This window comes from Oncorhynchus tshawytscha, linkage group LG28, assembly GCF_018296145.1.
Source record: "Oncorhynchus tshawytscha isolate Ot180627B linkage group LG28, Otsh_v2.0, whole genome shotgun sequence".
Taxonomy (NCBI): domain Eukaryota; kingdom Metazoa; phylum Chordata; class Actinopteri; order Salmoniformes; family Salmonidae; genus Oncorhynchus; species Oncorhynchus tshawytscha.
The window spans coordinates 37,340,149-37,355,691 of NC_056456.1; the positions used below are offsets into that span (position 1 = coordinate 37,340,149).

General features: G+C 44.0%; 1 protein-coding gene and 1 long non-coding RNA gene across 4 annotated transcripts; both read left to right on the forward strand.

Moving 5' to 3' along the window:
• The first annotated feature begins 405 nt into the window (after nucleotides 1-405).
• Nucleotides 406-11,500, forward strand: LOC112227239 (chromodomain Y-like protein). 2 transcript variants are annotated; one of them, XM_024392131.2, is made up of 7 exons: nucleotides 406-647; nucleotides 5,412-6,231; nucleotides 6,896-7,161; nucleotides 7,554-7,726; nucleotides 8,104-8,314; nucleotides 10,073-10,216; nucleotides 10,741-11,500. In XM_024392131.2, the coding sequence occupies exons 1-7, from the start codon at nucleotides 624-626 to the stop codon at nucleotides 10,897-10,899; spliced, it is 1,797 nt and encodes a 598-aa protein (XP_024247899.1). In that variant the 5' UTR covers nucleotides 406-623; the 3' UTR covers nucleotides 10,900-11,500. The 2 variants fall into 2 exon arrangements, with proteins under 2 accessions (XP_024247899.1, XP_042164127.1); XM_042308193.1 differs by lacking the exon at nucleotides 406-647 and adding an exon at nucleotides 6,503-6,543 and having other exon boundaries at nucleotides 6,164-6,231.
• A 729-nt stretch (nucleotides 11,501-12,229) lies between these two features.
• On the forward strand, nucleotides 12,230-15,471 carry LOC121841204. 2 transcript variants are annotated; one of them, XR_006080226.1, is made up of 2 exons: nucleotides 12,230-13,378; nucleotides 13,746-15,471. It is a non-coding gene; the product is annotated as an uncharacterized LOC121841204 (long non-coding RNA). The 2 variants fall into 2 exon arrangements; XR_006080225.1 differs by lacking the exon at nucleotides 12,230-13,378 and adding an exon at nucleotides 13,385-13,690.
• The last annotated feature ends 72 nt before the right edge of the window (nucleotides 15,472-15,543 follow it).

Below are 15,543 nucleotides of genomic sequence, written 5' to 3' on the forward strand. Positions count from 1 at the left end.
GCCTACATGTAAGATGTATACGTGTAATGTAATAATGTAATGTATATAGGCCTGTGTAACTATAACATGAAAGGTTTAAGTCAAGTAATGAAAATGGCTTTAATGCACAAGTCTATACAGTCAAAGACATCACTGATACAGTGCAGAGCATATGAAAAAGCAAGAAAGGAAAGGATGTCATGTGTGATCCCCCAACAATTACAAAGGGCAATATCAAACAGTCGATTAGTAAGGCTAATATATTGAACATTGACTCCCATATATACACCGAAGCGAGAGAAGAGAAAATAAATGTAGATATATTGTGCATCAGTGAGCAACCAGCAGTCTGTCTATGTATCAGTCTGTCTAGGTTCCCCCAAAAAAACGCATCCTTATGCGCAAAATATGCGCAGCTGTGAGAGCGCAAAAAATAACTAGTTCGGACACAGACCCCCAGACAAAAAAGTTCACATGCTGGACTGGAGCACAGCACACCGAGGACCAAGATAGCTATAACGTTACGAGGATTGGGCGTAGTCCAAAGACAACTAAATTGGGCTTCATTACATCTTGAGGAGAAGAAGGTGCCTTCAAACCAAAAATACGTTTTGATAGCCAAACGGCGAGATAAATTGCTCATAATGGCCTCGGAAGAGCTTTATGAGGTGAGTTAGCTAGCTACTATCGACTGCTAGCTAGCGTTATCTGAAATGTTTTGCTTTTTTGTTGGTTTGTGTATTTAGCTAGCAAGCTACTTGCCTTGAAAGCCACTTAACATTAGCTTCATATAAAACGTCAGCCCAGGACTCGTTGCCTACTTAGAGTAGTACTGTAGGTCGAAGTCCATATTTTATTAGCATGAGGAGCTGCTGTGTGATTAGCTAGATATGTTGTTGTTGTTGTTGTTGTTGTGATTAGATGCGGGCAGCGATAGTCACGGGGTCTGTTGTCTTCTTGGCCAGTTTTAAGTTTGTTAACTAGTGAGCTTTTTGTACTTTCCACTCTGTTACAAGTTGCACCCAGATTGTGCATCACTTCCCCAGGTGTAACTTACTCCTAATAATGATTCACATACAATTGTGGCCAGGTTTTTTTGTTTTTACATGCCAATCCAACATTTTTAGGCGTATTCTTTCAGACATACTATTCTATGCAAATCTGTGAATCTGTGAACGCTTTCCATCTTTAGTTAGTAGGCTAATTATTATAGGTTGCCAAGTCTACCCCTATCCTTTATCTAGACCGTGTGATATAATGGCGTAAAGTTAGTTTTAAACTCAACATGCTCATTGTCTTTCAGGTTTGCCATATACTGGTAGTTAAATTGCCTACATTGGAAATCTTACCCACAGAGCTCTCACATTAGAAACAGCAAGACCGTTAACATAGGCTGACACATAGCTACAGAAATCTGATATACATGTTAGTACCATCAAAAGTTGACACATATACTCAAGGGTTTTTATTTTTACTATTTTCTACATCGTATAATAATAGTGAAGACATCAACATTATTAAACAACACATATGGAATCATGTAGTAACCAAAAAAGTGTTAAAACAAATAAATATATTCTATATTTGAGATTCTTCAAAGTAGCCACCCTTTGCCTTGATGACAGCTTTGCACATTCTTGGTATTCTCTCAACCAGCTTCATGAGGTAGTCACCTGGAATGCATTTCAATTAACAGGTGTGCCTTGTTAATTTAATTTGTGGAATTTCTTTCCTTAATGCGTTTGAGCCAATCAGAGCCAATCAGTTGTTGTGAAAAGGTAGGGGTGGTATACAGAAGATAGACCAAATCCATATTATGGCAAGAACAGTTCAAATAAGCAAAGAGAAACGACAGTCCATCATTACTTTAAGACATCAGTCAATACGGAAAATTTCAAGAACTTCTGTTTCTTCAAGTGCAGACGCAAAAACCATCAATCGCTATGATGAAACTGACTCTCTTGAGGACCGCCACAGGAAAGGAAGATCCAGGGTTATCTCTGCTGCAGAGGATACGTGCATTAGTGTTACCAGCCTCAGAAATTGCAGGCCAATAAAATGCTTCAGAGTTCAAGTAACAGGCCTTCGTGTTTGAATTGCCGCTAAGAAACCACTACTAAAGGACACTAATAAGAAGAAGAGACTTACTTGGGCCAATAAACACGAGCAATGGACATTAGACTGGTGGAAATCTGTCCTTTGGTGTGATGAGTCCAAATTCTAGATTTTTGGTTCCAACCGCCGTGTCAAGTGCTCAGCATATGTGGGAAATCCTTCAAGACTGTTGGAAGCTGGTTGAGAGAATGCCAAGAGTGTGCAAACTGTCAAGGCAAATGGTGGCTACTTTGAAGAATCTCAAATATATTTTGATTTGTTATTAAATGCTTTTTTTGGTTACTACATAATTCCACAGTTTTAATGTCTTCACTATTATTCTACAATGTAGAAAATAGTTTAAAAAAATAAAGAATCCCTGGAATGAGTAGGTGTCCAAGCTTTTGACGGTACTGTGTGTGTGTATATATATATATATATATACACACTACTGTTCAAAAGTTTGGGGTCACTTAGAAATGTCCTTGTTTTTGAAAGAAAAGCAAAACATTTTGTCTATTAAAATAACATCAAATTGATCAGAAATACAGTGTAGACATTGTTAATGTTGTAAATAACTATTGTATCTGATTTTTAATGGAATATCTACATGGGAGTACAAAGACCCATTATCAGCAACCATCACTCCTGTGTTCCAATGGCACGTTGTGTTAGCTAATCCAAGTTTATCATTTTAAAATGCTAATTGATCATTAGAAAACCCTTTTGCAATTATGTTAGCACAGCTGAAAACTGTTGGATTTAAAGAAGCAATACATCTGGCCTTCTTTAGACTAGTTGAGTATCTGGAGCATCAGCATTTGTGGGTTCGATTACAGGCTCAAAATAGCCAGAAACAAAACTTATCAGTCTATTCTTGTTCTGAGAAATTAAGTCTATACCATGTGAGAAATTGCCAAGAAACTGAAGATCTCCGCGCAAACTGGTTCTAACCAGAATAGAAAGAGGAGTGGGAGAACCCGGTGCACAACTGAGCAAGATGTCAAGTACATTAGTGTCTAGTTTGAGAAACAGACGCCTCACAAGTCCTCAACTGGCAGCTTCATTAAATAGTACCCGCAATACACCAGTCTCAATGTCAACCGTGAAGAGGTGACTCTGGGATGCTGGCCTTCTAGGCAGAGTTGCAAAGAAAAAGCCATATCTCAGACTGGCCAATAAAAAGATTAAGATGTGCAAAAGTACACACACTGGGCAGAGGAAGAAGTGTTAAGGACAGACACGTCTAAGTTTGAGGTGTTCGGATCACAAAGAAGAACATTCGTGAGACGCAGAAAAAAATTAAGATGCTGGAGGAGTGCTTGACGCCCTCTGTCAAGCATGGTGAAGGCAATGTGATGATCTGGGGGGCGCTTTGGCGACGGTAAAGTGGGAGATTTGTACAGGGTAAAGGGGATCTTGAAGAAGGAAGGCTATCACTCCATTTTGCAACACCATGCCATACCCTGTGGACGGCGCTGAATTGGAGCCAATTTCCTCCTACAACAGGACAATGACCCAAAGCACAGCTCCAAACTATGCAATAACTATTTAGTAAAATGGCAGTCAGCTGGTATTCTGTCTATAATGGAGTGGCCAGCACAGTCACCAGATCTTAACCCTATTGAGTTGTTGTGTGAGCAGACTGACCGTATGGTATGTAAGAAGTGCCCATCAAGCCAGTCCAACTTGTGTGAGGTGCTTCAGGAAGCATAGGGTGAAATCTCTTCAGATTATTTCAACAAATTGACAACTAGAATGCCAAAGGGCTGTAATTGCTGCAAATGGAGGATTATTGGACGAAAGCAAAGTTTGAAGGACAATTATTTCAATTAAATCATTATTTATAACCTTGTTGACGTCTTGACTATATTTTGTAACTCATTTCATGTATGTTTTCATGGGAAAAAAGGACATTTCTAAGTGGCCCCAAACTTTTGAACGGTATTATGTGTATCTATATATATTTTTTTTAAATCAAAGGTGTTGCAATTGTCTAGTTAAATTAGAGTTTACACACACACACACACACGATAGGAGGAATATCAAAAGGTAGGCTAATGCAATAAACAGGCCCAATCAGCCATGAAGTCATCTATTCAGTAGTCACACTACTTGCCTGTTGGGTAGAGTAACTGCCATTTTAATGAACCCAGTGTTTTACTGAATACATCTCTGATGTCATACATGTAGCCCAGTGTGAACCAGGAGTGGTATGGTGTTAGTATCCTGTGTATCTAAAGAGTTAAAGGAGTGTGCATTGTGGCTCGTGAAATGATCCACACATGAAGTGGACAGCTTTTATTTTCGACGCAGGGCACCGGTAAAAGTTGTTCTCTGGTGTCCCGTTTGGACATTTTGATAATCCCCAAAAATATTCTGTATAGAGAATAGGAAAAAGGAGCAAAGTTAATCTGTATTATTGATGTTGAGTATTTACCACCTTATGTAATCTTTGGGATATATAAGATACGCCGTAAGAGCGTATCTTATATATCCCAAAGATTACATAAGGTGGTAAATACTCAACATCAATAATACAGATACATTTTGAGCGCAAGAAGTGTAAAAAGTTTGTGTCAAGTGTTTGCAGACGGAAGGAATATGTTTTGGAGAGTCTGTGAATGTAAAAATGTTGCAACTGTGGTAGGGATCTTATTTTCCGAATACCCAGAGTGCCCTGTTAGGGTGATAAAGGTTGAGGTGTCAAGGATCACGATTGTACAGCAACTCACCTATAGTGGAGGTGGGTGAAGAGAGTTGAAGGGGGAAAAAGCCACCGTGCTGAAGAAGATATGGCAGTGGATGCATCTCAACCAGTTGCAAAATGTTCTACGTCAATCAAGTGATCTGGATACGCTTATTGTGAAGAAGGTGGATCTTGTGACATTTTTATAGCAGTTAGTAATTGTACTGCACAAGAAGTCCAAGAAGCTGGACATCCATTATATCTGCAGTTGGAAGTTTTTTTTTTTGCCCACCACAGCAGCTACGGCCGTCTGCCAAGAGTTACGGCAGAAGCACTACATTGACTACTGTCGCCAGGAAATGTCCCACCATCGCAGGATTCTGAGCCTGTGTAGGGACCTGATTTTAAAAACAGAAAAGCAGGCTGATTTTAGCTTAACATTTCGTTATTGATAGTTTGTATGGATTTATTTTTTTTTTTTTAAATACCCCCGCATTTCTTTCCTTTTTAGTAGGTAGCGGAATGCACATATAAATTGTTGCTAACGCCATTATACCGAAGAAACACTATATAGCCTAGACGTTTCAGTCTCATTGATCGTGACTTAGTGACTAGTCACTGCCAACTATTTTGTTTAATTCTGTCACAGGTTGAGAAAATTGTGGACAAACGGAAGAACAAGAAGGGAAAGATGGAGTACCTGGTCCGCTGGAGGGGGTACGGATACGAGGGGGACACCTGGGAGCCCGAGTCGCACCTCTCCGCCTGCATGGAGTTCATTCACCATTTTAATCAGTCACATGGCGAAAGACCGAGAGACGGCAGTTTACTGCGCTCCACTCAAAGCTCTCCCAGCACGGCCCACAGCCACAGTTCGAGCAACAACGCCCGCAAACAGATCTGCAGGCCTCAGGCACTCTGCGGCATTAGTGGAGCAGGAGGCCACGCTCTAGTGAAACCCACCTCTTCGCCCACCACAGCAGCTACGGCCGTCTCCAAACGGCTGCAGCAACCACAGTTGCCACCACTTGACTCTAGCCTGGCAAATTCCAAAACGGACACACAGCAGCTTATCTTGGGCCAAAAGTACAGTGATTGCACTACCTGTGCCATTTCTAGTCCAAGCTTCACAGGTGGACCCGCTGCTTCTCCAGTGGGCACGGCGCGTCGGAGTATGGACCTGGCCAGGTCCGGGATCAAAATCCTGGTTCCCAAAAGCCCCATGAACAGCTGGGTGGACTCTGAAGAGTCGCCCAGCGAGGCGGCCCACAGTCTGGAACAGGGGGGTCAGGAGCAGGACTCTGTGCCCCCAGAGGTGGCCCTGTTGGAAAAGCCCCTGGGGTTGCTGCTGGGGCCCGGGGAAGAAAGGGCACGCATGGGGACTCGGCCCAGGACTCAAAGCCAAATCCCATTGATCCCTCAGCCAGTCCCCGTAACACCCACATCCATACGCACCCTCAATGGGAAAGGTAAGGCTTTTTCAATAGACTGCAATAACTGTTGTTGTGCTGTTTACTGAACCCAGGTCTTGTAGTTGTACGTTCAAAAGTCATCAAATCAAATGTTATGTCAAATGCGCCGAATACAACAGGTGTAGTAGACCTTAGTGAAATGCTTAGTTACAAGCCCTTAACCAACAATGCAGTTAAGAAATAAAAGTACACATTTATTTTAGAGCAGCAGTAAATGGCAGAAGCCATTGTTGTGTTGCCTCTGATTGTACCTGTTTTATCATTGGAGGACCAGATGCTGCTGGAAGTAGCGTTGGAGGACTTATGAAGGTACAGACTTCTCATTCTGGTCCATGTAGACCACAATGCCCGAGGGGAGTGATTGGGGACACTACCATGCAAATCTTTACTCCAGGCCAATTCCGTTTCTCCCCTTTAGTCTCAGTGTTCACTCATTCGTTATCAATGAACTCAAATTTGGTGCACTGTTCATCTACTGTTGAGTAGAACAGAAGGGAAGCCCGGAAAAGCACTGAGACCTACTCATGACATGCAGTAAACTATTCAGCCTGTTCCAGATAGTTAATCCTAGCTTATTATTACAACAGACAATATTAAGAAAGGCAGAAATGCTTCCCATTTCCGTCCCCCTGTATCTTATGTGGGGTTTTTTAACCACCAGGTACATCGACACTCATGGAGGCTCTGGCGGCCAACGGGACGGCTAACCTGCAGAGTGCCGTGGCGCGAGTAACCGCTGTCTCCGGAGTGGCGGGGAAGCGGCGCTTCGAAGAGCAGCGCTCGGTCTTCGACAAGCGCCTTCGGTTCAGCGTACGGCAGACGGAGAGTGCCTATCGCTACAGGGACCTCGTCGTCAAGAAGCAGGACGGCTTCACCCACATCCTGCTCTCCACCAAGACCTCGGAGAACAACTCACTCAACCCCAACGTGAGTCATACGCCTCCTTGTCTTTCTGCCTGTCTTTGCCCTGACAAAACAATTGTTTTACAACGTGACAGTTTTTTATAGTTTTATAGTTTTGTTATGCCAACATTTCCAAAACATTTGGTAGTCAAATATAATTGATGAATGTAAGCAAAATGTCTTTAAAGAAAGTCAAATACTGGTCCTTCAAAAATATATTGGGATGGTTTCCTGGACACAGAGATTAAGCCTTAGACTAAAAAAAGTATTTCCAGTGATCATTCTCCATCGAAAGGGCTTCTTAGTCCAAGATTAGGCTTCATCTGTGTCTGGGAAACTGACCCATGTGTCTGGGAAACTGGCCCATAAAAATAGATAATATTTTTGAATTCCTCTCCTTCTCTTGGCTGCCTCAGGTGATGAAGGAGATACAGAGTGCCATGGCCACAGCGGCATCAGACGACAGTAAGCTGGTCCTACTGAGCGCCGTAGGCAGCTTCTTTTGCTTCGGCCTGGACTTCATCTACTTCATCAGGCGGCTCACCGACGACCGTAAGAAAGAGAGCATCAAGATGGCCGAGACCATTAGGTAGGTCAGAAAGCTTACCTCTGTTTCTATTTTTTTTTATGTGGATGATTTTTCAAAAAGGGGAGAAAAATATATCTATTTTTTTTTAAAGGTCGGCAGGATAACTCAACTTCCTCATTTCTCGATTGTCCAAAAATCTGTCCTCATCCTCCTTATCTTCATCTGCACTGATTAAAGAAAACAAAATGGTGGAAGCTCATCATTAGGCTGTCTTTTCATCTCTGGTCAGTGCAAATGACAGATTGTCTAGATATCATCGGTTATTTTTGAAACTGGTGATAAAGATGAGTAGAATGCTGTGTTGTAGTGTCAGTCGTTGTAATAATGCCACAGAAGATGGTGATTTCAGGCCCAGTCTGTTGTTGTCATCCTCTCAGGACATTCGTGAACACTTTCATCCAATTCAAGAAGCCTATCATCGTAGCTGTGAACGGACCGGCGGTGGGCCTCGGAGCCTCTATCCTCCCGCTGTGTGACGTGGTCTGGGCCAACGAGAGAGCCTGGTTCCAGACGCCGTACACCACCTACGGACAGACACCCGACGCCTGCGCCTCCGTCACCTTCCCTCGCATCATGGGCGTGGCCTCGGTGAGTTGATGCTGAAAATCCTCCACATTCTCAGAGGGGGGAGTTGTTTTGCACAGCAATACAGATATTGTTTGGGGAACTGGTTTTTAAGTGTAGCACTTTTAGCATTTTTTTTTAGCTGCTTTTTGCTCCAGGACTAGGTTTAATCTGTGTCAGTGATTTGGGGGTGGGCTAGCGGTTTCTAGATCACATTGTACTGCTGCGGTCGTGGGTTTGAGTATCCGTGCTTCGCAACGGGTAAATGAAGGTTGGGTTTTGATTTGAGGATGTCCATTTTCCCTCCACTAATGCCGGGTGGTACAGTACACCACTTTCAAAAAATCCTAAACATCGCTGAGCCTCTCACGTTAAACGACCGTCTATCTTGTATTGTTTTGTCTTTCCCGAACGTAGTGGTGTGCAAACTAAACGATCCGGCTCAGACTACAAGATTCCTCACTTGGTCGTGACGATTCTCCATACCAAAGCTGTCTCGTGAAAACAATGATGTGATTTTAGGTTGTTAAATGTAGCTAGAACGATCTGTGGCTCCAAAGCAGTCTCGTAAACGTTTTCAGTCAGAGACATTCACGCTTGCCATTACAGAGTTGAAATATCTAGCCCTAGCATTTTGAATTGAATAACATTTCTTGTGAATATCAGAGCTGTAACGATTTGACGCTTTGGTTAAAGGCAAGTACAGACTCATACTAGTATTAATCATGGCTCCTGATCCAGAGTCTACACATCCATACTAGTATTAATCATGGCTCCTGCTCCAGAGTCTACACATCCATACTAGTAGTAATCATGGCTCCTGCTCCAGAGTCTACACATCCATACCAGTATTAATCATGGCTCCTGCTCCAGAGTCTACACATCCATACTAGTATTAATCATGGCTCCTGCTCCAGAGTCTACACATCCATACCAGTAGTAATCATGGCTCCTGCTCCAGAGTCTACACATCCATACCAGTATTAATCATGGCTCCTGCTCCAGAGTCTACACATCCATACTAGTATTAATCATGGCTCCTGCTCCAGAGTCTACACATCCATACCAGTAGTAATCATGGCTCCTGCTCCAGAGTCTACACATCCTGGGTGATGTCATCATCTTACTGGCTTTTTCTCTGACGAGCTCTCATTGGCTAACTAGGACTGCCCAAAGACGGGATCAGACCTCAGATTGCATCCCTGATTCACCTGAATCGAGCGTCGGTGACGGCCGCACGCCCCCGAGTAGGCAACGACATGGGGATTTTATCTCCGATCTCAAACTTGTCTGGAACAGCCCAAATGGGGGTGAAAATCGTGTAGTGTACACCTGACTTAACATGAGGAGAACAGCTGCGGTGATTGGCTCTCTAATCCAATAGCATAGACGGTGAGACAGACAGGTCAGCACAGACTTTGTTTACATAAAGACAATACGTTGCACATTTCTTTACTTCAGAAATACTGCACCAAACACCTTAGCTAGATGTCAAATTGCTTAACTAAAACATCCTAAAACATCATTTATTACAGATTTCTTTCTTAGATTCATTCTGGGGATTTTGAGGAAGTGAAATGGGCTTCCTACAGTGTCTCATAGGGGACAATCATCATTAACCAAACTGAATTGGTCAGGAAACACACCTCCAAGACTGAAATCTAGTTTGTGAAATGAGTAACAGAAAAACTCTTGCTCGTCGTGTTCAGTGGCTCGTTAACCTCCTTCCCTCTTCTCCCTCCACTTCCCTCTCTCTCCCTCCCCTTTCCCCTCGTCTCTCAGGCCAATGAGATGCTGCTGAGTGGGAGGAAGCTGACGGCCCAGGAGGCCTGTGCTAAAGGGCTTGTCTCCCAGGTGCTGTGGCCCGGGACTTTCACTCAGGAGGTGATGGTTCGCATTAGGGAGCTAGTCTCTTGTAATTCAGTTGTAAGTCATCCTCTTTCATTTGATTTTTGAAGATTTAAAAAAATATATATTTCTACACAGTCACAGTACGGCCCCTCCCCAGCCCTCGTTGTCCTTCCTCTTTTTGTTCACGTTTTTGTCTCATCAAAACCATAAACATCACGTCACTGACACTCATATATATGTATACATACACACACACACACATACACTCTCCTAGCCACAACAGTGGCCACTTGAATTGTTAGCTTTTCAATGTCTCCCAACCCAAAATGGAACCAAGAGTGTGCTTAAAAACAAATAATAATAATTATATAATGCATTTAGGAATACATTGAATTGAGATCAAGTCACAATATCTGGATGTTGCAAAATTTCTCATGAATCGTCTGTGCAGACATTGTTGACATAAGAGTGACCTCATGTCCCACAAGGAATGGTTAAGTGAGTCTATGCCAATAACCTTTCAATGCATCCATATCCATCAGTCATTTTCCTTTCCTGTTTTCCCGCCGGGTGGGGTGGGGGCCTCTGCTGCACTGTAGGTCCTGCGGGAGTCCAAAGCACTGGTCCGAAATGCAAACCGGGCCGCCCTGGAGCAGGCCAACGAACGCGAGTGTGAGGCGCTGAAGAGAGTTTGGGGCTCCTCGCAGGGGATGGACTCCATCCTCCAATATCTGCAGAAGAAGATAGATGAGTTTTAAGGAAAGCATGTATCCCCCATGTTCCCGAGCCCCATTCAGTGGGGGAACCAGACAAACAGCACTGGGAGTTCAACCGGTTCAATCTGCAATCTGTGTGATTAATTTTATGTGTGTGTGTGTGTGCCCATTGAGACGTTGATGCTGGACCTTTAAATCTTCCTAGCATCCTGGTGACCATATGTTGACCCTTTACCCAATAACCCCCGGCCTTTGACCCTTTTACCCCAGTGTTTCCCAACCCTGGTCCTCCAGTAGCCCCAACAGCTCAACCCTGGTCCTCCAGTAGCCCCAACAGCTCAAACCTGGTCCTCCAGTAGCCCCAACAGCCCAACCCTGGTCCTCCAGTAGCCCCAACAGCCCAACCCTGGTCCTCCAGTACCCCCAACAGTACACATTTTTATTGTAACTCTAGACAAGCACACGTGATTCGACTTGTAAACAAATCATCAAGCCCTCAATGAGTTGAATGAGGTATGTTTGTCAAGGACTATAACAAAACTGTACTGTTGAAGGTACTGGAGGACCAGGGTTGGGCAACAACGTTGGGGCTACTGGAGGACCAGGGTTGGGCAACAATGTTAGGGGCTACTGGAGGACCAGGGTTGGGCAACAATGTTGGGGGCTACTGGAGGACCAGGGTTGGGGGTACTGGAGGACCAACAATGTTGGGGCTACTGGAGGACCAGGGTTGGGCAACAATGTTGGGGGCTACTGGAGGACCAGGGTTGGGCAACAATGTTGGGGGTACTGGAGGACCAGGGTTGTGGAACAATGTTGGGGGTACTGGAGGACCAGGGTTGGGCAACAATGTTGGGGGTACTGGAGGACCAGGGTTGGGCAACAATGTTGGGGGTACTGGAGGACCAGGGTTGGGCAACAATGTTGGGGGTACTGGAGGACCAGGGTTGGGCAACAATGTTGGGGGTACTGGAGGACCAGGATTGGGCAACAATGTTGGGGCTACTGGAGGACCAGGGTTGTGGAACAATGTTGGGGGTACTGGAGGACCAGGGTTGGGCAACAATGTTGGGGGGTACTGGAGGACCAGGGTTGGGCAACAATGTTGGGGGTACTGGAGGACCAGGGTTGGGCAACAATGTTGGGGGTACTGGAGGACCAGGGTTGGGCAACAATGTTGGGGGTACTGGAGGACCAGGATTGGGCAACAATGTTGGGGCTACTGGAGGACCAGGGTTGTGGAACAATGTTGGGGGTACTGGAGGACCAGGGTTGGGCAACAATGTTGGGGGTACTGGAGGACCAGGGTTGGGCAACAATGTTGGGGGTACTGGAGGACCAGGGTTGGGCAACAATGTTGGGGGTAGGAGGACCAGGGTTGGGCAACAATGTTGGGGGTACTGGAGGACCAGGATTGGGCAACAATGTTGGGGCTACTGGAGGACCAGGGTTGGCTGTTGGGGCTACTGGAGGACCAGGGTTGGGCTGTTGGGGCTACTGGAGAACCAGGGTTGGGCAACAATGTTGGGGGTACTGGAGGACCAGGGTTGGGCTGTTGAAGGTACTGGAGGACCAGGGTTAGGAAACACTGTTGGGGCTACTGGAGGACCAGAGTTGGGAAACACTGCTCTACCCAATAGCCCTGGCCTGCCCGAAATACCATTCCACATTACAGGTTCAACTAAACGTGGCCTAGATTGAAAGGGATGGAGGGATTGGAGGAGGTGAAGACATTGATGAATACACAAAGTTTCTTGCATAGTGGGGTGTTTGTCCTACTCACCTCAGGATTGATTTGGATGGGATGTTGTATCAACATGGATCAGAATTTATGACACAACAAAAGTTCACATTGAAAACTTTGACAAAAACCTAGGCGACTTTCCATTGTGGAGCCTGCAATAAGATGCAACTCTGAACTCTTGGGAAAACAGCGCCGCCCAGTGGATGGGAGGCTTATTGGATTCTCCACATTGACCCCTGTCAAGCTTTCCATTTAAAACAGGACCTATTGCTATTTGAACTGAATGGAGGCCGGGATTAAATTTAAAAGGTGCGTTGTCGAAGTGTACTGCACTTGACTTTAAAAGGTCATTTTAAGCTTGAGCTGTCATCTGTAGAGTTCACCATGAATGCCATCTTCGAACGTCAGGGTAACGGCCTTTTAAAAGACTCATTGTCAACAGTGCAGTGCCTTATGAACAGCACGCCTTTGATTGAATCCAGGACAGAGTATGTCAGATTAATTTTTAACACTGTATTTTTACTTTTTGTCTAACTGATATCATCTGTAGATGATATTTCACCCAGGTCATATTTTTGTTGTTTTATTTGGCTTGGGGGACTGGATTTTCCACCAAACAGTTTCTATAGTAAACAGAATTTTTTTGGTTTTAAGTTAAGACTTTATTACAATTTAATTTTAATATTCTGCAACTCCTGATTTATTCCATCCATGAAACATACACGCAAAGGAGAGACAAGATTCTGATACAATGAATACAGTTGTGACGAGGCTAGGGTCACAACTGAGCCTTGAACCGTGTACCCTAGCCTCGTTACAACAGCCTTGAACCGTGTACCCTAGCCTCGTTACAACAGCCTTGAACCGTGTACCCTAGCCTCGTCACAACTGAGCCTTGAACCGTGTACGAGGCTAGGGTACACGGTTCAAGGCTGTTGTAACGAGGCTAGGGTACACTGTTCAATGCTGTTGTAACGAGGCTAGTGTACACGGTTCAAGGCTGTTGTAACGAGGCTAGGGTACACTGTTCAATGCTGTTGTAACGAGGCTAGGGTACACGGTTCAAGGCTCAGTTGTGACGAGGCTAGGGTACACTGTTCAAGGCTCAGTTGTGACGAGGCTAGGTACGCGGTTCAAGGCTCAGGTACGCGGTTCAAGGCTCAGTTGTGACGAGGCTAGGGTACGCGGTTCAAGGCTCAGTTGTGACGAGGCTAGGGTACGCGGTTCAAGGCTCAGTTGTGACGAGGCTAGGGTACGCGGTTCAAGGCTCAGTTTTGACGAGGCTAGGGTACGCGGTTCAAGGCTCAGTTGTGACGAGGCTAGGCTAGGGTACTAGCTAAAAGCAGTGCCTTGTTCTTTACTCCATTTTCTAATGTCAAAATGTGTGTTCTGATCTGAAGCGATTATCAGTGAGAATAGCCTTTAATCTCACCACTCAGTACCGTGGATAGGACTTTTGCAGCTTCAGCATATCTCACCATGTTTTTTTGTTGTTGCATTGAGCAAAGGATACTTCTAAAATGCCGTGGAGGCATTCTATTTACATTAGTCAAAGCCCTGGGGGGGAAAAAAAGATGTACAGCTTTTTGAGTTTGTAAAACAAAAATGTTATTCGCCTACAGTTTGTTTGTATTTGTCTTTTTATATATGAATTCTGACTTGGCCAATGTTTTGTGGCCTCGCCAATCATTTGGCCATATTCCTTGTTTCACTGGATTTATAAAAGTAGCAGAGCTCGGGGTAACAGAGGTCATCGCAATATCCCGATATCTGGACAACTGCTGTTACCTTCAACCTATTTCGATAAAGAATTATGGAAAATGTCATTATTTATATTGTCTATGAATATTTAAATATTTAAAGTGGAGATGGTTTGGACAAAAGTAGTGTCTGTTTTTGAGTCATTGCTCATGGTTTGTTTCACAGTTGATTTTATTTTATTGAAAAGTGAAGTATCTACTCGTGGACATAGTATGATTTTTAGTTATCACTTTCAGTTTTGGCCTTCGCGCATAGATGTATAAAATTGTTAACGCCGCAACTGCACCAGTCTGCTTGTTTTATTAGCATATTTCTTTCTTCTAGAAGGGATAGAAGTCAGTATTTCAGTTGAGATTTTCTGTAAGCAAAGGTGAAGAGGTATTGCGTATCAATAAGGCGATGCTCTTTGTAAAAACATGTCCTTTTGCTTAGTTTTCCCAAATTGTGCCTGAGAAGCATGTCATACCTCGAGTGCTCCAGAGTGGCGCAGCGGGTCTAAGGCACTGCATCTCAGTGCTGGAGGCGTCACTACAGACCCTGGTTTGATTCCAGGCTGTATCACAACCGGCCATGATTGGGAGTCCCATAGGGCGGCGCAGAATTGGCCCAGCGTCGTCCGGGTTTTGCTGGGTTAGGCTGTCATTGTAAATAAGAATTTGTTCTTAACTGACTTGCCTAGTTAAATAAAGATGTTTTTTTTATTTTTTTTTACGTACTTCATGTTTCACTGAATGCGGATTTAGAAATATTAGCAGGCGCCTTCAACACTTGGACCACAGCTTAGTTAATGTAATGTCCTCAACACGTTTTTCTCATTGAAGAAATTTACTGTATTTAAAAAATATAATTTGTAGTGTGTTAACACAGCATGGTGATGAGGCTTGTCTAGTGTACACAGAATTCACTCATTCTGTTGAAAGATTCCAAGAAGCGTTGTTGAAATTGACTGCATTTTTGTACAGTAACGAAATAATTTTTAAGTACGAAATCCCATAATCCTCACCCTTCTGAAGAACTGTGTGAACTGCCTTGACTCAAATCCTGGTACAGCATTTTTGCATACTTGTGACCTATTTTGTAGTTGAACTTATATAAATATACATGCTGTACAATCTGAACGTGTGTTTTTTTTTATATAGATTAATGAGATCTATACTCGCTGTGAAAAATGGTCTGAACCT